The sequence below is a fragment of the Pelophylax lessonae genome (assembly GCF_965119305.1).
Source record: "Pelophylax lessonae genome assembly, chromosome: 11".
Taxonomy (NCBI): domain Eukaryota; kingdom Metazoa; phylum Chordata; class Amphibia; order Anura; family Ranidae; genus Pelophylax; species Pelophylax lessonae.
Window position 1 is genome coordinate 183,413,021 of NC_138778.1, and position 21,236 is coordinate 183,434,256.

The window sequence follows — 21,236 nt, forward strand, 5'->3', positions numbered from 1 at the left end:
GAGGCTCGCTCCCACTGTATTCAGTCACAGCGGGAGTCGGGCCAGGGGAGGAGCGGCGGTAATTACCGCCGCTCTTCCCCGATCGTCGGGGAATCGAGTCTGGAGATCCGCCCGCTTGTGTAAACAAAGCGGGCGGATCTCCTAAGTGACAGGCAGGGTCAGATTGCAGGGTTCAGCATAGCTGAACCTGCGATCTGTCCCTGTGTCACTCAGTCACCTCCCCCCACACACGTTAGTAAGCACCAGGCATACATTAACCCCTCCCTCTCCAATAAAATTAACCTCTTCCCTGCCAGTGTCATTTTTACAGTAACAGTGCATATGTATAGCACTGATTACTGTAGTAATGTCACTGGTACCCTCAAAAGTGTCAAAAATGTCAGTCAAGGGTCCAATCCGTCCGCCGCAATGTCGCAGTCCCGCAAAAAAAAAAAAAAAAAAAAAAAAAAAAAAATCGCAGATTGACGCCATTACTAGTTAAAAAAAAAAACACCAAAAAATGACAGAAATTTTTCCCTTAGTTAGTAAACGCAATAACATTTGCGCAAACCAATCAAAATACGCTTATTGTGATTTTTTTTACCAAACATAGGTAGCAGAAAACAAATTGGCCAAAAATTTTAAAAAATTTAGATTTTTACATTGGGGGGGGGGGGGGGGGGGAGTTCATATAAAAAAAATGTGAAAAATGTTATTTTTTTAAAATTTACGCTCTTTTTTTGTTTATAGCGCAAAAAGTAAAAATCGCAGAGGTGATCAAATAAAAGCTCTGTTTGTGGGAAAAAAAAGGACGTAAATTTCGTTTGGGTACGGCGTCGCACGACCGCGCAATTGTCAGTTAAATTCGCACAGTGCCGAATCGCAAAAAGTGGCCCGGACGTAAGACAGCAAAATCCTCCGGTGGTAAAGTGGTTAACGTTTGGTGTCCTACATGTATTGATGTTGCTGCGTTATGTAAAACAATCAGAATCACATTTTTTACATTTTAGAATGGGGCGCCTCAAGACTGGCCATAATTTTGGGGGGTGCCTCAAGACTGGCCATAATTTTGGGGGGGTGCCTCAAAACTGGCCATAATTTTGGAGGGTGCCTTGACTGAAAAAAGGTTGATAAACACACTTTTAGAGTGCCAGTCTGTGGCCATTTGCTCAATTTATTCTGAAACCAACATTGTGTAAGCCAGCATTCCATTCAGAATCATTCCCCTCAGCTGGTGTTCCCTGTTCACGTTCCTCCTCTCTTCTTCCGTCGCTCTCTGCCTTCCACTGTGTAGTGTTATGGCTGGAGGAGGCTGGGCAGGTGTATCCTGGTTGTTGTTGATGTGTCGCCCAGAGGTTCAGTCTGTCCTTGACTCTGGGCAGTCACTGAAAGACAAGGAGAAATATCTGTGCAGTCTTTGGCTCAGAGCTGGGAATGCCAGACAGTCCCTGGGAAGTTGGTGTGTCACTGCTTACACTCTCAGCCAGCACACTCTCCTTCTATCAATCTTTCCTCTGCACATCATATTTGTCTGCTTTGTGCATCTCCCTTCCGTCTCCTCTCCCTTCAGCTCGTGCTTTTTCCATTCTGCTGCAGCTGAATGGAAACACGAGGACGCCCTTCTCAGGGCAGCTTATGGCTTGTTCACACGCTATCACTACCGTCAGCTGTCAATATCGAATCGGCCCTCTGGATGTTATTTATGTGAAAACGGCGAATGTGCAGCCAATCAGAGCATAGTGCAGATCAAAGCTAGTCCTCATCCACTGATATTTTGGGATTAGACACATGCTGATGGTTTGGATCACCCACTGGGCCACTTGTGTAGGTTAATGAGTAGGATCTCCCTGTTGAAGACTCCAGGTCTCTCCAGTCCATGGAGCCTCCCCCGTCTCATTTACCCTTCTGAAGGTTTGAGCTTAAAGTGACACTATACTTTATACTTATTTTACAAAAATGTCCATAGACACTAATGGCGCTTTTCCACTGCATAGAACCGTACCGGCTCGGCACGCTTTTGTGCTTTTCCACTGCGGTACCGCATGGTATAGGGTCGGAACGGTTTGGTACGGTACGGTATAGGTTTGCTTTTCCACTGCATGGAACCGAACGGTACGGTACGGTACGGCTCTGAAAAAACAGTACCTACTCGATTGTGGTTCCAACAGGTACCAAACTGGTACCATATCCCACAATCCTTTGCATGCAGTCACTACTAGCCACTGATTGGTCAGAGAATCACACCCACCCCGTTGTTATCCCACCCACTTAACTTTAGTACTACTTTAGTGGAAAAGCAAACCTATACCGTAACGTACCGAACCGTTCCGACACTATACCATGCGGTACCGCAGTGGAAAAGCAAACCGGGCCAAGCAGGGCTGAGTAGAGCCGAGCCGGTACTAGCCGTTACTTGCAGTGCAAAAGTGCCGTAATTGATAAAAGGGCCCTGTAATCCATTTTTCATTAAAGTAGCACTATGGGCAAAACTTTTATTTTGGATAGAGCAAGGGAGGGTTCTAACCCCTGTCAAATTTATTTTCGCCATCTGTATCCCATTGCGGAGATTTGCCTTTACTTCCTGTCCCATAGCCAAACAGGAAGTGAAAGAAATCCCTACAAATTAAGAGAGTTCCCAGAACCCCACTGGAAGATTTCCCCTCTATTGCTTTTCTGGGGACAACCCAAAATTTGGGGTTTTCTTTTACTTTTGTTTTCAATGACAGTGGTAAACAGGAGAAATAGAGAGGATGTATCTCTTTTACCACTTAAGCCCCTCCCTGACCAGGGGGTATTTTGCGATTCGGCACTGCGTGACTTTAATGGACAATTGCGCGGTCGTGCGACGCTGTACCCAAACTAATTTAATGTCCTTTTTTCCCCACAAACAGAGCTTTCTTTTGGTGGTATTTGATCACCTGTGCGATTTTTTGATCATGCGCTATAAACAAAAAAAGAGCGTCAATTTTGCAAAAATAACAATATTTTTCACATTTTTTTATATGAAATTCCCCCCCAAAAAATGTAAAAATCAAAATTTTTTAACATTTTCGGCCAATTTGTTTTATGCTACATATGTTTGCTAAAAAAAAAATCGCAAAAAGCGTATTTTGATTGGTTTGCGCAAAAGTTATCGCGTTTACTAACAAAGGGAAAGATCTTTGTCATTTTTGTTTTTTTTTTAACGCATAATGGCGGCGATCTGCGATTCTTTTTGCGGTACTGCGACATTGCGGCAGACAGATCGGACCCTTGACTGACATTTTTGACATTTTTGGGGTTACCAGTGACATTTCTACAGTAATCAGTGCTATACATATGCACTGTTACTGTAAAATTACACTGGCAGGGAAGGGGTTAACTTTTTTGAGAGGGAGGGGTTATGTGTGTCCTTGTGGGCGTGATTCTAACTGTGATTGGCTGTGGCTTGAGGTGTAGGAACAGTGATCAACGGTCCTACATAGTAGAACCGTATGATCACTATTTCTACACAGGGGAGAATGACAGGCAGCTTGTTTACATCAGCCGCCTGCCTTTCTCCCTCTGCACCGACGATCGCCGAGTGACCGGCGGACATCGGGTCCGGGGGCGCGCACTTGCTCCCTAGACCCTCACAGGCTAGCGACGTAGTACTACGTCGCTCTGCCTGTGAGGGGCTGACCGCCGCAGTAAATAGTCGTGCGGCGGTCGGCAAGCGGTTAAAGTAGCACTATGGCAAAACTATTATTTTTATTTTGGATAGAGCAAGGGAGGGCTCTAACCCCTGTCAAATTTATTTTCGCCATCTGTATCCCATTGCGGAGATTTGCCTTTACTTCCTGTCCCATAGCCAAACAGGAAGTGAGAGGAAATCCCTACAAATTAAGGGAGATTCTTGGGGATCCCCAGATTACCAGAACCCCACTGGAAGATTTTCCCTCTATTGCTTTTCTGGGGACAACCCAGAATTTGGGGTTTTCTTTTACTTTTATTTTCAATGACAGTGGTAAACTGGAGAAATAGAGAGGGTGTATCTCTTTAATGGGGGCACAGACAGAAATAAAAACTGACAGGGACTCTAATACATCTCCACTCTATCCAAAACTAAAAAAAAAAAAAGTTTTGCCTTTAGTTATACTTTAAATAATTACTCCGCCTACCTATAATGTCCTCCATGAGATACCAAACCCTGCCTTTTCCCCCCTTGCTTATGTTTGTTTGAAACAAGAAGAGCCTGTTAATTGTTGTTTCATCCACTGCTTATTGCACACTACAAATCCCATCAGACCTAGTCTATCTCAGGAGCGAGCAAAAGAGGATGGCTTACAGAGGGACCATAGAGAACAAATGTAGCCACCCTCCACCGAGACGACAGACCACAGCAGTACACAACCAGCTGAAATTTGCTTTGTAGGTGGCCCTGTCAGCCCCTCTGCCAAGTCTTCAACTGAAAAATAGAAAGAGCCGGGAGGAAAACTCAATCCAATTGGATGCAGCCGCTGTTCAGATATTCTGACAGCCACTGGTGCTAACTCTCAGAATATAATAACTGCAGCAGGAGATTTCCATCATCTCATGGTGTATGGCCAATTTAAGCTCCAAGCTGCACAAGGTTGAGGTCTGAATACCCAATCAGTAAGCACCAGTGCTGTCATGTGGGAAAAAGGTGGGTCACATGCTCTTCCATACCCAGAAGTATTGGGCAGTTCAATTTGCTCCTGACATCCAAACAAAGCAGCACAGTAGACATGATTAAAGTGCACCTGTTGTGTGTATATGATCTTATAAATACACACATAATATACCTATATACAAACACACACAAACTTATATGCATACAGTGCATCCGGGAAGTACTGACAGTGCTTCACTTTTTCAAAAATGTTGTTATGTTACAGCGTTTTTCCAAAATGGATTAAATCCATTATTTTCCTCAAAATTCTACAAACAATATCCCATACTGACAACATGAAAGAAGTTTGTTTGAAATCTTTGCAAATTTATTAAAAATAAAAAACGAAAAAAATCCCATGTACATAAGTATTCACAGCCTTTGCCACGACACTCAAAATTGAGCTCAGCTGGATCCTGTTTCCACTGATCATCCTTGAGATGTTTCTACAACTTGATTGGAGTCCACCTGTGGTAAATTAAATTCAGTTGATTTGACATGATTTAGAACGTCACACATCTGTCTATATAAGGTCCCACACTTAATAGAGCATGTCAGAGCACAAACCAAGCCATGAAGTCCAAGGAATTATCTGTAGACCTCCGAGACAGGATTGTATGGAGGCACAGATCTGGGGAAGAGTAAAGAAAAATTTCTGCAGCATTGAAGGTCCCAATGAGCACAGTGGTCTCCATCATCCATAAATGGCAGAAGTTTGGAACCACCAGGACTCTTCCTTGAGTGGGCCACCAGGCCAAACTGAGTGATTGGAGAAGAAGGGCCTTAGTCAGGGAGGTGACCAAGAACCCGATGGTCACTCTGAAAGAGCTCCAGCATTTCTCTGTTGAGAGAGGAGAACCTTCCAGAAGAACAACCATCTCTGCAACACTCCAACAATCAGGTCTGTATGGTAGAGCGGCCAGGCGGAAGCCACTCCTCAGTAAAACGCACATGACAGCCCTCCTGGGGTTTGCCAAAAGGCACCTGAAGGACTTCCAGGCCATGAGAAACAAAATTCTGTGGTCTGATGAAACAAAGATGAACTCTTTGGCCTGAATGGCAAGCCTCATGTCTGGAGGAAACCAGGCACCGCTCATCACCTGGCCAATACCATCCCTACAGTGAAGTATGGTGGTGGCAGCATCATGTTGTGGGGATATTTTTCAGCAGTAGGAACTGGGAGACTAGTCAGGATCAAGGGAAAAATGAATGCAGCAAAGTACAGAGACATTCTTGATGAAAACCTGCTCCAGAGAGCTCTGGACCTCAGACTGGAGCAAAGGATCATCTTCCAACAGGACATTGACCCTAAGCACACAGCCAAGATAAAAGGAGAGGCTACAGGACAACTCTGTGAATGTCCTTGAGAGGCCCATCCAGAGCCCAGACTTGAACTAGATTTAAACATATCTAGAGAGATCTGAAAATGGCTGTGCACCCACGCTCCCCATCCAACCTGATGGAGCTTGAGAGGTCCTGCAAAGAAGAATGGGAGAAACTGCCCAAAAATAGGTGTGCCAAGCTTCTAGCATCATAATGAAAAAAGACTTGAGGCTGTAATCGCTGCTAAAGGTGCTTCAAGTATTGAGAAAAGGCTGTGAACACTTCTGTAAATGGGATTTTTTATTTATTTATTTTTAATACATTTACAAAGATTTCAAATAAACTTCTTTCACGTTGTCATTATGGGGTATTGTTTGTAGAATTTTGAGGAAAATAATGAATTGAATCCTTTTTGGAATAAAGCTGTAACATAACAAAATGTGGAAAGTGAAGCGCTGTGAATACTTTCCTGATGCACTGTACACATTCAGACAGGTAGAAGTAGACATTACTGAGCTGTAAGGAAGTCTAATGTGCCTTGACTGATCCAACCGGTTACTGTATCTGTACATCATAGTGTAAATTGATCAGCGCAATGTTCTCCAATGAAAATTGCTCTTTTGTTTATTCTTCTTGACATTCTTGAGTACACAGCAGTGATAATGTTTCAGGGCTTGCAAGGGGAAGGTTCATTTTGACATGAACACATAAAAGAATAATTTTAACGAATATGCTGCTGACCATTTAATGCTACCAACACATGAACTCGCCACAGAAAAGGGAAGAGGAGATCGGCTGTGACTCCAGATCTGTTACAATATTAAATGCAGAATATCTGGGATTGGAGGAAATGTACTAAGAAAAATACAGTGACAGCACCGTGTATATCAACATGCCATTATCCTGGAGGGGGTAGGTTGGTGCCTCAAACCAAGGTGTGGGACTTTTAAGGGCAAGTGATTTATACACAATTGTACATAAAAAGTCCAAATAATTTATTACACACCCCCCTACATGCCATTATCCTAGGAATAGAGGGTTCCACAACCTGGGCCTTATTTACTAAAACTGGAGAGTGCAAAATCTGGCACAGCTCTGCATGGAAAGCAATCAGCTTCCAGATGTGACAGTATTCACCGTCACTGGAATTTAAAGACAGATAAGTAATGGTTTGGATTGCTTCATATTTGCCAGCAATATCTCCATATAGAAATATGAAGATTTATTCCCATTTGCCATGAAATCTGTAATTCCTAAATGCTGTGCATATTACATATCTTTCAATGTCAGCAAGGTTTTCCGTTTGTTTGTGTATTGGGAGGGAATGTGGATTGCCATGTCTCATTGTTAAGTGCTAATGACCTCCCATTGTTCTGTGTCTGGCTATTGTGTACATTGATTGCCCCCTGGGGGCTTCTGTCTCATTGCACATGGCAGTCCTTCTGGTCAAGCTATCGGACCAATCCCTGCTGACTCATTTTCAAGTCCTCATTTGCATGGCTAAGGAGGACCCGAAGGAGGACTACAGGTACTTTACAATTAGAATAAAAATAGAGATTATTGCGCTAACTTAAAAAATGTAAGCAGCTGACATCAATCACTGAACTAGGGAGGGTGATAAATCAATAAATACAAAAATATGTGCAGCGCTAGAAGAAAAAAATTCCCAACAAAATAAATTGTTCAATCGCAGGAAACATTCCACAAGTAACGTAAACAATTGATGGTGAGAAAAAGTCCAATATATAATGGTGCAAATCATATATAAGTGCAGCAAATCCCGTCACCAGTGAAGGTAGAAATATATTGCGCTCACCAGATGGATGGGACCCCAAAACACCATATAGTGTAGGAGTCAAACAGGCTTAAAAATGATGGAGTGTCCCCACAGATTTTTCACCGATTCCAACGGCAACCATGCAAATCTCCGGTAGATGGAATAATTCAGAGAATCCCCTTCCACATGGTGGGTGGTAAAACCGAAAAAAATGGAGGGACATATAGCGTAATATTGCTAAAATCAATTTAATAACAATAAAGCTGATACACTTACAGACATCCGTGAAAGACAGGCATATAAGATGTAAAACAGCTGGGCTGACCAAGTCCTCTTTACATGTTTCGGCATAAATGCCTTTTTCAAAAGATATTTATCTTTTGAAAAAGGCATTTATGCCGAAACATGTAAAGAGGACTTGGTCAGCCCAGCTGTTTTACATCTTATATGCCTGTCTTTCACGGATGTCTGTAAGTGTATCAGCTTTATTGTTATTAAATTGATTTTAGCAATATTACGCTATATGTCCCTCCATTTTTTTCGGTTTTACCACCCACCATGTGGAAGGGGATTCTCTGAATTATTCCATCTACCGGAGATTTGCATGGTTGCCGTTGGAATCGGTGAAAAATCTGTGGGGACACTCCATCATTTTTAAGCCTGTTTGACTCCTACACTATATGGTGTTTTGGGGTCCCATCCATCTGGTGAGCGCAATATATTTCTACCTTCACTGGTGACGGGATTTGCTGCACTTATATATGATTTGCACCATTATATATTGGACTTTTTCTCACCATCAATTGTTTACGTTACTTGTGGAATGTTTCCTGCGATTGAACAATTTATTTTGTTGGGAATTTTTTTCTTCTAGCGCTGCACATATTTTTGTATTTATTGGTACTTTACAATTGACCAATAGGAAAGCAGTTGTTGGGGGCGGGATGTTCCAAATTCTGTATATAAGTCTTGTTCAATAAAGTTGTTCTAGAGTTCCTTCACCCTCAATCTAGAGTTCTGTCTCTTATTGGGGGAATCTGCTGCAAGAGATTGCTATGGTCTTCCATACTCTCTTAGAGAATCACTGAGCTCTTGTAAGAGCTTGTTCTGCTACACTCTCTGGGGAAAAAGAGGTTCACCCACGGGAACCTGGAGCCTTGTCGTAGGTCCAGGGTGGGTAGGAGATTGTGAGACCCTAACCAAGCTGCGGCGGTTCGTGGAGTCTGAAGTGGTTACAGTGTCTGGTGGAGTGCCCTCTGAGCCCCTCGGGAAGCACTAGGAGCATCTGTCAACGGAGGTACCTGGTCAGGGGTGCCCTGTTACGTTATACCAGGTTTTATTGCTAAAGCCTTAACTAAACAAGCTGAAGTTAGAAGCTGATTGGCTGCCAGGCACAGCTTTTGAGTGCTGCAGTTTTAGTAAATCTCCCTTAGTAATGCAAACACTGGTCAGCCTAAAACTCAACCAACTGCCCACTAAAATACAATAATCGAGGCTCACTTTTTCTTTAAACATTTATGAAATAAGTTCACACAATTTTAAACTTCCTTTATCTTTTATTTACACAATATCAGAGTCCTTTATTGTCATATTTCGTCCTTTGCCTCACCTGGTTACTTACATTGAACAGTAGGGGGAGCTGTTTGACAACAGCTAAACCATTACTTTGGCAAAATATCCCAAATTCACTGAATTTGAAGAACATATCCTGAGATCACCCTCAACACGCTTAAACAAAAGTAAAACTCATTCATGTCATATGAAATTTTTCACACGTTCCTCTTGACTTGTTATTTGAATAGCATACAAAAGGGTTTAACCTAATAATTCAAAGCGCATTAACGCAGAGTAACACATTTGAGACCATAACGCACTGTTCTAGCTGATCTGCAGTTGCTATTTGCTATAGGTTACAACATTTTGCATCATAATTTTGCAATTATTTTCTTTTTTCTATTGCTTCCTGTGTTTTCTGTTGTGAGTCAAGGAGGACAAGAAATGAGAGGGTGCAGGTCTTCCTAAAAAAATACTGACATAGGTTCTCTTTTCTACTTCTAAGTAAATGTGCTTTAGCTGATATCTCTGTCCCCGTTAGATAACTAGCCGTTTCCTGCCCTAGTGACAGGGGAAGTGAAAACAAATCTCTCCAATGGAGACACAGACAACTATAAAAAGAAAAAGAAAAAAAAAAAAGCAAAAGAGGGTTTTACCGTTCCGCCCTCTATACAAAAATAAAAAAAATTGAATAGGGTTTTCATTTAAATGCAGGATATGTTCACATTACTCACACAAAAATCATGCACATTCCAGTGACAGGGCTGGGAAGATATAACATACACAGTGCAGAAACCTCTGCAGTCTAGCACTCTCTTTGTGAAAGTATAAATAGGGGCTCTAGATTTGGACCCGTATACTGTTTGCTTGGGTGAGTTTCCCTGGCTCTATTAGAATAATCAATCGACAGATGTACAGCTGTGTATGCCAATCCCAGATCTGAAGTATATACACCAGGGGCTTCTAGCGGACTTAACCCCTGCACTGCTGGACCCCTACCGCTATCTTCTTCCAACTCTTATCTGCTAAAAGCCCAAGTGAGTACTTATGTTATAAGCAGAGGCACTTATGATCCTCCATGTTAATTTAAATGAAGCATTTTGTTGCAAATCATGTATTATAGGGAAAAGGCAAATACCACTTCAAAGTGTATGTAAACCTTAAATGACTTCTATTATTTGCTCCCCCTCGGCTGGTAAATATACCACTTAAAAGAAATACAATAAAAAAAAAAAAACAGTTCTGCCAGAAATATAGAGCTGTCCAGTTTTCTCCAGCAGTCTCATCAGTTCTGCCTAGCTGAATTCCTTGAACTACAGAACCCCTCCACTTATGTCATGAAGATTAGGAGAGAAGGTAGGGCTCTGTAGGTCAACAAAAGATAAAGATGGCAGGGCTAACACCATCTCTTGAGAAAAGGTAGTGTTTTGTCAGTCCAATACAGAAAATTAGGAGTTACGAAAAAAAAAAAAAAAAAAATGATATAATATACGCTGTACAACTCTGCAATACTGATATACACTTAAGGGTTCATACGAAGCTAAAATACGCCCGCATTTCAAAATGAACAAATGAACCTCAGGATATGGTTGTACGTAGCTATAGGCAGCCTGGAACGTAAATGTGTATGGACGTGTTTACACTCAGAACTGTGCATACCCACGTACAGCTGTATACACTAATTCATTGTACAGGCAGTTGTACACAACACCCGTGGCACCCGGGCCCTAAAATGAGCATGTAGACACACTTCTGATGTGTGACAGCATCCAAAGGCACAAGTCTGTATGCATGTTTATGATTGCATACAGCCATATCCTGTAGTTCATTTGTACAGGTGACTGTACGGAACACCTGTAATTCCCAAGCCTGGAAATAAGGTTGTATTTTATGTTATACATTCCAATACACCATGTGCAGAGCCCTTATGGGTTATTCTCCTACTGCCTACGTTAGCCCAGGTCAGGGTGAAACCACAGCAGCCCCCCCCCCCCCCCAGGTCAAGTGGCGGAGCCGACAATCATACATCTGATCAGCTCTGTAGTTGTTGCAGCCTGTGAGGCAGATCAGACGCTTTACTGACAGCTCCTCTTAGCTCTGCCTTGCTTAGGGGTAGGGCTTGAAAAAGCATGGGACCTGCTGGGGCTTAGCCCCACCCCTGCCTGTATGGAGGTGAAAACTTTCAAAGTGCTTCCTGTGTAAACAAATTGCTCACGGTGTGCCCTTGAGATGTGGGTAGGCTATCTTGGATTCTAAAGCCCCGTACACACGGGCCGAATACCTGCCGTCATTGGCCAGTTCACTTAAAACCAGCAGACATTTGTCCTATGTATATGTCACCCTGTCCAACATAACCCGGCCATTTTGGGCAGCTTCTATTGGGTGAGCATGTTGAAAACCAGCAGCCAACCGGCTCCCGGTCAGCAGTCTCAGAGTGCTTTGCCGGGGGGGGGGGGGGGGGCATCCCCCAGTCAGAACACAACAGCTAAGCGGGGGAGATCAATGTACTAACGTCAGATCGTTATTACAGGGGCTCTGTCCGGAGTTGACAGTTTTTTTCGTTCAACCTGCTGGGTTGAACAGAATAAAAAACAAAGTGTGTACCAGGCTTAAGGACCTTAAAGCGGAGTTCCACCCAAAAGTGGAACTTCCGTTTTAGGTAGTAATAACCCCCTGACATGCCACATTTAGCATGTCATTTTTTTTTTTTTTGGGGGGGGGGGAGCGGGTACCTAGTTTTGACATGTACCCGCTCCAACTTCCGCTCGGAGAGCCGCGGCGCCCTGAACGGAAGTTCTCCTCTCCCCCTCCCTCCCTGCAATCTTCTGGGACATGTCAGAGATCCCCAAAGATTGCCGGCCAATCAAGACGCGCAGCGCAACTCGCGCATGCGCAGTGCGTATCCGGCTGTGAAGCCGCAAACTGTCACAGCTGGGTGCCCACACCAGTGATGCCGGAGCCGCCGAGACCAGAGGGAAGAGGATTGAGGCTTCGGGCGGCCGCATCGCTGGACCGTGGGACAGGTGAGTGAAAAGGCTGGAACTCCGCTTTAAGGTAAGCGTAGCCTCAATATACGTTTTTTTCATGTCAAAGCAGGACTACACTGCATCTGAGCACCAAAATGCTATTTAATTTATTTTTGATATTCAAAGCAAACATTTCCATCTATTTAAGTCTCCATGCTTTATTAGGCTGGGTTCACACTGCTCCGCCTTTGAAGTCCCACGACTTCCCTTCCAACTTTGCCCTGCAACATCGGTCAGACTTTAATGAGGATTCCAACTTGAGAGGAGTTCAACTTGGGTCTACTATGGATTTGGGTTATTTTTTTTTTTTTTCTAATACATTTTGCAGTGCCAACATTGCCTCTGAGCACGTCACATGTAAAAAGTCGGATCAGTTAAGATGCTGATCCAGACATGTATATGGCTTAAATTCATTTCTATGGGCTGAAATGGGACAGAAGTCTGACCAAAGTAGTGCAGGAACCTTTTCCAAAGTCAGAGCGACACAAGTCAGACTAGTTAAGACAGCGCTTATAGGGAAACATTGATTTTTTTCATCTCATGCGACTTGTGCTCTTAAAGAGGAAGTAAACTCTCCCCCTCCTATGCTGCTTTTTAATTAGACCATTATATTAAATTCTTCTAACACATTATACAATATAATTTAGCCCAAAACGCATGTTCCTTATGGTGCTTTTCCACTGCATGGAACCGAACGGTTCGGCTCACTTTTGTGCTTTTCCACTGCATGGTACGGTGTAGGAACAGTTCGGTACGGCAGCGCTTTTCCACTACATGGAACCGAACGGTACGGCTCTGTAAACAGTACCATAAACAGTACCACCTCAGTTGACTGTTTGTCACTACTAGCCACTGATTGGTCAGAGAATCGTTGTTATCCCACCCACTTACTTTAGTACTACTTTAGTGGAAAAGCAAACCGTACCGAACTGTTCCAACACTGTACCATGCAGTGGAAAACCAAGCAGGGCCAAGTGGAGCCGAGCCGGTACTTGCAGTGGAAAAGTGCCATTACTGTGTTTAAGATGTTTATAAATTAGCTTCTCCTAGGACAGGCCAGCGCCATATTAAGTCTTGTTTTCTGTGTCTGTATTATAAAATACTCCCCCCCCCTTTCCAGTACCCCTTACTATAATCTCGCACACGCGTGACCGCTTCTCAGCCAAGCCTCCTAGTTCCCGAGGTTGAGAATGTAGTCTCGTGGTATTGGAGCCCAGTGCTACAGAGAGCGGATATGATGGTCACGGCCCACTGCTCAATGGACCATCAGCACAAAGAGCGTGCCGTGAATGGGGGGGGGGGGGGGGGGAGATGCGCATGCGCTGGTGACGTCATTACAGATAAAAGTATGGATTACAAGCAAACTGAGCAAGTAAGGTGACATCTGAGGACAGCGATTAATAGTGCTTTTTATTCTGATTTATATGTGCTAAAGTGATGAGAGAGAGTTTACTTCCACTTAAAAGTTGGAGGAATTGTCGCACCAGTGTGAACAGGGCCTTATGCTGAGAAACCACTTATATAGAGATAAATGATTCATGTAGCATTTACTTCCTGGAATCTGCCTGCCTTTAGCTCAGGAATGCAGACAGCAGAGTGTGCTTAGCTAAGAAACTCCTACGATGTATGACATCATTTGCCTAGGCCTAGAAAACATGAAGTAACTGAAGAAATGTTAAAAAAAAAGTTGATAAAAAAAGTTGATAACAAGTAAATATGACATACTTTCCGACCTATTTACTAATGCTAGCAGTATAAAAGTTTAACAATAGTCAATGTTGATTGAGAAAGTGAAGTTCTGCTTTAAGTGCATGAGTACTAAGTACTGTACAAGAATAACACTCTGAATCAAGTTTTTTGCTATTCTTTCACACAGCTACATATTCCATACACACAACTCATGACCAAGCTTCCACTCCTATATTTTAATACAGAATGTGCAGCTAAACAGGAGGCAATATTAAATACACAGAACATGTATGTGTTTCATTTGAGAAGCAGGTAAAGTCTTTGTTAAAAGTCTCTTTGCTCTCTAAACAGCCTCCTCTCCTTTCTCTGTCATTAGTGGTTTCAGGGATGTTTCACAGTGGATGAGGGGCAGCAGAGAGACTAGGCTGAAGGACAGTCCATGGATCTGAAGGAATCCCCTACATTTCATGTCAGATACTTGAAGACAAGAATCATGACCACACAGGTGACAACCATGCCTCCAATCATGATGGCTTTATCTTGAAATGCTCTCTTCTCAATCAGCCGCATAACTGTGTTGGACAGACCCAGCATGTTGGCCACATCCAGGATCTTCTTCTGGGCCCCCTGAGGAGATAACAGGACAATGGGGACAAGGAAGGGAGGACAGAGGTAAAAACAAGGTGTTAAATGGATGTTGGTTTAGAAGACATATTATCTATGTGGTCTGAATGAGAAGCAGAGATAAAAAAATAATATCTTGAATATCATTTACTAACAACTTTATGTACCCAATAATTAGTAGGCTTAATTTATCAAAGGATGTCTGTGTGTTCCCTGTAGCAACCACTCCAGCTGCACTGCATGGTGGTGCACTCCAAGCATGTACAAAAAGAGATCTGTACTTTCAGCTAATTTTAAGATGTTAAAAAAAAGAGGAAATAAAAAGTGTGCTGCTATGATGAACCTATAAACAACCTAAAATAGAATTGCAGATCCCATTAATTCAAGCACTCAAACTTGCTCAATGAAATAAGTAAAACAATAATGGTGCACGATTCCAGTGTGCTCATCAATCAATTAAAACATCTATGCAGAAATCGCATCAACTGATCAATAAAAACATGTGAAATATATAAATAAATTGGTGGTCGAAGAATTCTATGTTTCTTTTACACGACAATTTTTTCTTGATGAACTTTTTACTATTTTTATTTTTAGTGGACATTTTTTTCTCTTGGAAATAAAAGATTTGTTTTGTCACGACTACATTGTATATTTATATTATTTCACATGTTTTTATTGATCAATTGATGCGATTTTTGCATAGAGGTTTTAGTGCCCATTCACACTACCGCAACTTGTCAGGCGACTGGTCGGCCTGACATGTCGCGGTCCATGCAGTGCTACGGGAACCGTTCTAATAGGAGCTCCGACTTAGAAAATAGTTCCTGTACTACTTTGGGGCGACAACGGAGCGACTTGCATAGACATTCATTATATGAAGTCCGTGCAAGTCGCGGTGCACGCGACTTCACAGGTCGCCCCCGAAGTCGTGCCGTGGTAGTGTGAACCGGCACTTAATTGATTGATTAGCACACTGTAATAATGCACCACTTTTGTTTTACTAGTTTCAAGATGTATTCCAGGTAGGATATATTGTTACTTAGGTCAATTGGTCCAGCTTGGACCAATGTAACCAAGTATATACACCATACCTGGCTGATTGGAAGCTGGAAAGACACTGCTACTCCAGAGATCTGCACTTACTTCTGGATCATGTGACAAGTAGTTGCCCTAATGCAGTCTGAACACAAAAGAGGTGCTGGCCTGATCCACTCTAAATACAGGAGGTCGGCCGCTCAGCATGGGTGCCATTTAGAGAAAGTTTTTCATTTTCTGAACGAATGTAAGGCCTTCTCTCATTGGATGGGGGGGTGGTGGTGATGTCACACTCTCCACCTCTTCCGATTGGAGAATGCCTTGCATACATCACACTGAAAAAGGTTTAAAGAACTACAGGCAAAACTTTCCCATAGCCCAGTGATGGCAAACCTTGGCACCGCAGATGTTTTGGAACTACATTTCCCATGATGCTCAGCTACACTGCAGAGTGCAGGAGCATCATGGGAAATGTAGTTACAAAACATCTTGGGTGCCAAGGTTTGCCGTAACTGCCAAAGCCAAACAGGAAGTGGGAGGAAAATAATTTTCCTTTAGTTTTACTTTATTTGCTTTATTTTAAACATGTTAGATTTCTCAGAGTACTGAATAACTTATTTTCAGACAGATTTAGCAACAAATGATTCTCATTAGAGACACCTAATAAATTAAACCCAAATTAGTATAGGTTTACTGTACTTTCATAAATCAGGTCGTAAGGATTTTCACTGAAATCATTTTAGAATATTAGTAAAAATGCCATTCTAAAAAAGAATTACTGTTAGTTATATAGAAGGTTTGTTCACTGAAACAACCCTGTTATATGCAACAACCCTGTTGTCATCTGTCTACATGTGGATGCATTTAGTGGCCTAATCTATTGTTCATGAGATTGAGACAATAGGAATCATTGAGAGTTCTGGGTAGGCTTGTGCATTGAGTGCCGGTTCACACTAATGCGATTACAGACATCGCATAGAAGGAGCACAGTGCTCCTAAAATCACATGCGATGTCTGTGCGGTGGGAGTTCAGGCATACAGGTTGTATGGCTGAATTTGCACCGCAATTGCAGTGAACACGCACAGGACGCTTTTTTGGTCCGCAGCAGAATCGGATCTCATGGGGGTTCACACTAGTGCTATCCGATTCCTGTGCGAACTGTCAGATCGCACTGCGATATGCGATCTGATCTGGGGGGTGTCGTTAACTTTGAATTGACACCCCCAGCGTATAGCATATGGCAGTGTGAACTGCCTGTGCTGCAGATGCGATGCGGGAACACACAGTATATTCGCAGTGTTCCCGCATCGCAATAGTGTGAGCCAGCACTGAGTTTACTGTCTATAGGTGACAGGGGCCCGGGGCCCATAATACAAGTTGGGTTTTACATTCAGTATCAGCACTATTCACACATGGGGAGAAAATGAGTTCATGTTGGTCAATGAAGGCGAGTGAGCATTGGAGGTCACTGAAAACCTTTCAAAGTATTTATAACAAAACATTTTTTATGCAGTTTTCAATAAATCAGGGAACATTTAAAATTCCTACTAGATATTTTCCGTTGCTGTATGTGTCTCATTTGGGAGATTGCCTTTTACTTCTGTTCAAGAGACACAACAGGTTTTAAAGGGAATTATAGCTGCCAATGGAAACAGTGTCACCATTTAAGGATGTCCCCCTCTTTTTTTGTGTTGAAATCTTCCCAGCAGGACATCAAAATTAAAAAGAAAAAAAAAAAACAAACAAACCCGACTTCCAGGACTTTACTTAAAGTGTTACTAAAGTCCGATTTTTATATTTTTTATTAAAATAACAAACGTTATACTCATTTGCTCTGTGCAGTGTTATTGCACAGAGTGGCCCCCAATTCTCCTCTTCTCGGGTCCCTGGAGGCGATCAAGGCTCCTCTTCTGCTTCCATCCCCATAGCAAGATGTTTGTTATGGGGACACACGGTGCATGCTCACTCCTGGCCTGTGTCTCTATGGAGCGGAGCTTTAAGGTAAAAAATATTTTCAGTTTCTCTTTGCCCCCCCCCCCTTCGCCTGTATGAGGAGGAAGAGAGGGGAGAAGAGATCAGCGCTGGGCACAGGTGCATTTATTCATCCCTTACTTCCTCTTCACTGCATTTGATTAACAGCAGCAAGAGCCAATGGCTCCTGCTGCTGCTCTGTGAAGAGGAAGTAAGGGGAAAATAGATGCACCTGTGCCAAGCGCTGATCTCTTCTCCCCTCTCTTCCTCCTCAAACAGGGGAAAACGGCTCAGAGAAACTGAAAATATTTTTACCTTAATGCAAACAACGCATTAGAGTAAAAAAACATTTTAGGTTTAGTAACTAAGTGGATGTAAACCTCAGACATGAAATATGAACAAAGCATATCCCTCTATAGTGTACACTTGTCTCGATTAAGTGCACTAAGTGTCAATTCTGTTTGCTGCTCCATTCCTCTGCTATCAGCATGAGTCACTTCTGACAAGTTTTTATGACACCAAGAGAAAAATGGTGACAGGGGAGGGATCTACACTTGATTGACAGCCTCAGCTCTTTTCCTGTGTGAAGGGGGGAGAGTGGGGAGTGTCCCTTCCCTCCAATCAGCTCTCAGAGCTCTGTTCACTGAACTTTGCAGAATGTAACCTATGCCCCCCCCCCCCCACTTTGTTTCTGACAGCTCAGACAAGCTGTTTATATTCTAGGCTTTGAACAGATGTAGGGAAGAATGTCTACAAATAAACAGGTACAACTTATGTAGGAGGATTTGTTTAATCTGAGTATCACCTGAGGCCAATCACTTCACTAGGTATATGTAAGGGTTTACAACCACTTTAAAAATAATGTGGGTATAGATATACTTTAAATGCTCTGTAGCAAAAACTAGGTAAATCCAAATGACTTGGTTATTAAAATGGCAGCTACAATAAGTGACGATTGTTGGTGTGGAATACGGTGTAACTACTGCTGCACGGACTAGGTGCAGGAAACACATTAGTCTTACAAGGATTGCTGACACCCTGGAAGGGACAGGAGCAGGTTGATCGGTTTCACAAATTCTCACTATAAGCCTTTTATGAGTTTTGGTGATCATGCAGGGGGGTACTGGTACTCCAACAAACTCTGCCTACAAGAACTGCAATTTAAAGGCCACTCTGACCCAGATATACTTACCTTGCCCATGATCCCTCACTTTTCAGTTGCTCTTTTGGAGCTGCCACAAAATACCTGGCGTTTCTGGGTATTTGAGAATGCGATCTCCTATCATGATGCACTACTTTAGTCTGAGTGGCCAATTGCCAAGCCTGAACACTGTCATGTACTCACCCTCCCAGTGTCAAGAGGCCTGTGTATGCCTAGGTATAGAGCTTGCACAAGGTTTGCCTCCAAGGGCATAGAAACGCAAGGAAAGGTATTCTAAGCAGGTTGGAAGATGGGCTTTAAAGAAACTCTGTCATTTTTTTTTTTCCTGATTGGGCAAAAGCAACAGAGTATATAAAGTCAACCTGTTTTGAGAGAATGAAGAGTCTGCAATTGATGACCTTCTGAAAAATGCTTGACATCTGGTCATCTCTGGCATCAATATTTTCTAAGTCACTGATCCAGAAGAAGCATGGAACCCGTGAGGTCAGGTGTATTGCCAGAACTTTTTGTTTGCAAACATGATCAGAGACAATGACTCCAGAGGTTCAGCATCAATAGGCAGGCCAGGTCTCTCAGTTCAGGTTTTTATAGTATAAATGTGGACTGGATGCAGTAAGCAGTTGTGGGACATTTCTTCTTCCCAGTTAGACCAATTACTCAATGCCCCATCTTGGCCAACTGATTCCCCACCTTTAAGGTCTTCCTTTGGTCCCTCAGCCCTTCCAGTATACTGGTACCACTCCCCAGGAGGTCGTCTATGCCTTGGTGTGCGTTACGGACAGAGGAGTTAAATTGAAGGGTCTCATCAATGTGTATTGAGGTCTCTGAATCCTGTGTGAGAGATTGGTAAGTGACTGCACTGATTATTCGTTCTTATATAAACATTAAGGGTTTCAGTTTTATAGCATTCTTACAGATAATACCCTGAGGTCTCACATCTGTCTACAGTGCACTGGTAGCAATATAAGACAAAAAAGTATACCTGTCATTCTATGGCAAAATTTTGCAAGAAGTAGAGAAAATAAGCATTAGCAGATTCTTTTTTTTTTTTTTTTTTAAATGAAGGTTTTAGTGTATTTGGAAAGGGTTAAGTCACAGGGACAACATACTTTAAAGCATGCCACTTTGTATATACCGCATATCCAAAATGTTCAGGTGCCACATGTAGGACAATGGAAGCCCCTGCAGAGGTCCCTATACAGCTGCCTCTCACACCTTAAGCTGGCCATAGATAGTTCAGGAACAGATTCCTCCTACCACACAAATGAGGTGGATGGAAAAATCTCCCTGCTAGGACATTGTATTCTGACAGCTACACCCAGCGCTGTCAGAATACATTGATCAGTGGCTGCAGCTCAAGTTTTCCAACTTGTCCGTTCAACAGAAGTCGATCCAATGATCGACTTCAATCAAATGAGGATATCCACACATGGATCGAAATTCGGCCAGTCCCTGCTGAACTGGCTGAATTTCGATCAGTCTTGGGCCAGCTTAAGAGTCCATTCACACTGGCACGACTTGTCAGGCGACTTGGTCAGCCTGACAAGTCGTGCACCATCGCTCCCACTGTGTAGTACAGGAGCCGTTCTAATAGGAGCGACACAAGTCGCTCCGACCTTGAAAAAAGGGTCCTGTACTACTTCGGGGCGACCTGGAGGCGACTTGCATTGACTTCCATTATGAAGTCCGTGCAAGTCGCGCTGTACGCGACTTCACAGGTCGCCCCCCGAAGTCGGAGCGACCTAATGTGAACGGGGGCTAACTCCAGCAACCTATCTAGTGCTGTCATATCAACAAAGAAAAATGACTAAGGAAGCAAAGAAAATATCCTGGCTTAACATGACACATTCAAAATATATTAAAACCTTCATCACTAAAATTAAACAAGTACAGTGCCTACCTTCCAAACCCTCTCCTTTTAAGAATATGTCTACTATGAAAATTGCAAATGGACGAAAAGGAGAAGTTATGTGACAGAGCAAAAAAAATTGGGATGAACTTCAAGTAAGATTAATAGCAGACTGTGTGCATCTATTACACTGGGAAATGAGCATGAGCTGCAGACATGTCCGTGTATCCAATTAGTAACGTCTGGCTGATTGTTTCCCACAAATAGTATTCTTTTTAGTGTAAGGTAAATTAGAAGAAGCAATGCTAGGACAGCAGAGTAAAAGTACCCCTACAGTCTTCGTTTACACCATCAAAAAACAAGGTCTGTAGAGCTATATATGGTAGCCTTGAACATCACTGAGAAATATAAAATCATTTGTATTTTATATAGAGTGAAGGTAGGCGGTCTCTCACCACCCAAGAGATTCTACAAGCAGATGCTTTATTAAAAATGGCATCAAATTTGAACCCAGTTGGGTTATTTAATTTGCCGGGAAAATTAAACCTTCTGCCTAGTATATAAGTATCCACAGTGGTGGGATGGGTTATCC

The 21,236-nt window shown here is 42.7% G+C and overlaps 1 protein-coding gene and 1 long non-coding RNA gene across 3 annotated transcripts in view; one reads left to right on the top strand and one right to left on the bottom strand.

The window, feature by feature from the left end:
- The window catches only part of LOC309566442, a 476,925-nt gene that overhangs the window by 265,870 nt on the left and 189,819 nt on the right, over positions 1-21,236 (top strand). The window lies entirely within an intron of this gene.
- The window catches only part of GOSR2 (golgi SNAP receptor complex member 2), a 34,251-nt gene continuing 27,218 nt past the window's right edge, over positions 14,204-21,236 (bottom strand). The window contains exons 5-6 of one of the 2 annotated variants that reach the window (XM_082271585.1): positions 19,486-19,626; positions 14,212-14,626 (exon numbers count right to left, since the gene is read on the bottom strand). In XM_082271585.1, coding sequence (XP_082127711.1) covers positions 14,465-14,626; positions 19,486-19,626 — 303 coding nt within the window. In that variant the 3' untranslated portion in view covers positions 14,212-14,464. Of the gene's footprint in view, positions 14,627-19,485; positions 19,627-21,236 lie in introns of both variants that reach the window. The other variant, XM_082271586.1, reaches the window with a different exon arrangement.